The sequence below is a fragment of the Dipodomys spectabilis genome, unplaced genomic scaffold (assembly GCF_019054845.1).
Source record: "Dipodomys spectabilis isolate Male_0828 unplaced genomic scaffold, ASM1905484v1 ptg000030l, whole genome shotgun sequence".
Classification (NCBI taxonomy): Eukaryota; Metazoa; Chordata; class Mammalia; order Rodentia; family Heteromyidae; genus Dipodomys; species Dipodomys spectabilis.
In genome coordinates, this window is record NW_024870707.1 from 2,321,413 (window position 1) to 2,323,008 (window position 1,596).

The window sequence follows — 1,596 nt, forward strand, 5'->3', positions numbered from 1 at the left end:
TCAAGCCCCATAACAGACAAAATAACAACAACAACAACAACAACAATTCCCCAAGAAGAACTATCAAAATGCACTGACACTCATATAAATATATTTATTTAAATAGTTTTCCAAATTCATAATGCCTATGGTTTACTAGAAAGATCCATAGATGGAAAAGTTAGAAAGATTGGTTCTGAGACCCCAAATTTCCCACTTTCTGTGTGATTATGAGCAAATAATGATTTATCTGAAATTCCATTTTCTGGCCCTAAGATAAAAACATAAAATAACAAACTCTTATGTTGCTAATATCTAATGCTGAATAAGACTACCTAGGTTAAACAAAGGATTGAGCAGTAAGTGCATTGTCAGTTGGTGAATTCTCTCTAGAGTGCTTTATGTGAAGTGAATTTGAGCTTAAAAACATTGTTTTCTTATAGGCTTCTCACTACCAGATGTCTAGTTCATCTGAATGGAGCCCATGGCCACTATAAATAATGTGACTGAGTTAATTTTCACTGGCCTCTTCCAGGATCCCGAGGTGCAGAGAGTGTGTTTTGTGTTGTTTCTTCCTGTGTACCTGGCCACGGTGCTGGGCAATGGCCTCATTGTTATGACGGTCAGTGTCAGTAAGAGTCTGCGTTCCCCCATGTACTTCTTCCTCAGCTCCCTGTCCCTGGTGGAGATCTGTTACTCCTCTGTAATTGTGCCCAAATTTGTCACTGACCTACTTGCCAAGATGAAAACCATCTCCCTGAAGGGCTGTCTGGCTCAGATTTTCTTCTCCCATTTCCTTGGGGTGACTGAGATCCTGTTGCTGGTGGTGATGGCCTACGACCGCTATGTGGCCATCTGCAGACCTCTTCATTACATGAACATCATGAGCCGTCCACTGTGTCACCTGCTGGTGGCTGGTTCTTGGCTGGGGGGCTTTGTCCACTCTATAATTCAGATTTTCATCACCCTTCCCCTGCCCTTCTGTGGTCCCAATGTGATTGACCACTACTTCTGTGACCTGCATCCTTTATTCAAGCTGGCCTGCACTGACACCTTTGTGGAGGGAGTTATTGTCTTAGTCAACAGTGGGTTAATCTCCGTCATCTCCCTCCTCATCTTGGTGTCCTCCTACGTGGTCATCCTGGTCCATCTGAGGAAGCATTCTGCAGAGGGGAGGCGCAAGGCCCTCTCCACCTGCGCCTCTCACATCACCGTGGTTGTCTTGTTCTTTGTGCCTGCGACCTTCATCTACATGAGGCCCACCTCCACCTACACCGTGGACAAACTGGTGGCCGTGTTCTACACCGTCATCACCCCCATGCTGAACCCCATCATCTACACACTCAGAAACGCTGAGGTGAAAAATGCCATGAGGAAGTTGTGGAGTGAAAAGAACTGAGGGGTGGGAAAGTGATGGAAAATAGACGTCTAATGTTTGTGTGTTCTTGAAATGCGTTTTACTTTTCCCCAATGACAGAAATATGTAGAAGGATTTAATGTTTCTGACTCTGCTTTGCCTTAGTGACTAGGATGACTTATTCAAATAGTCTTTCTTAATCTGATAGAACTTTTTTGGTTCTGTGATATGCACCGGGACCACTGATTTAAGGAACTAAA

General features: G+C 44.0%; 1 protein-coding gene across 1 annotated transcript; it reads left to right on the forward strand.

The window, feature by feature from the left end:
- Nucleotides 1–463: 463 nt before the first annotated feature.
- On the forward strand, nucleotides 464–1,378 carry LOC122105146 (olfactory receptor 142). Its single transcript, XM_042676286.1, has one exon. It carries the CDS (start codon nucleotides 464–466, stop codon nucleotides 1,376–1,378), a length of 915 nt encoding a protein of 304 aa, XP_042532220.1.
- Nucleotides 1,379–1,596: the final 218 nt, after the last annotated feature.

Excerpts from the sequence above, each read along its gene's own strand:
- LOC122105146 (XM_042676286.1), top strand. The coding sequence starts at position 464 with ATGGCCACTATAAATAATGTGACTGAGTTAATTTTCACTGGCCTCTTC.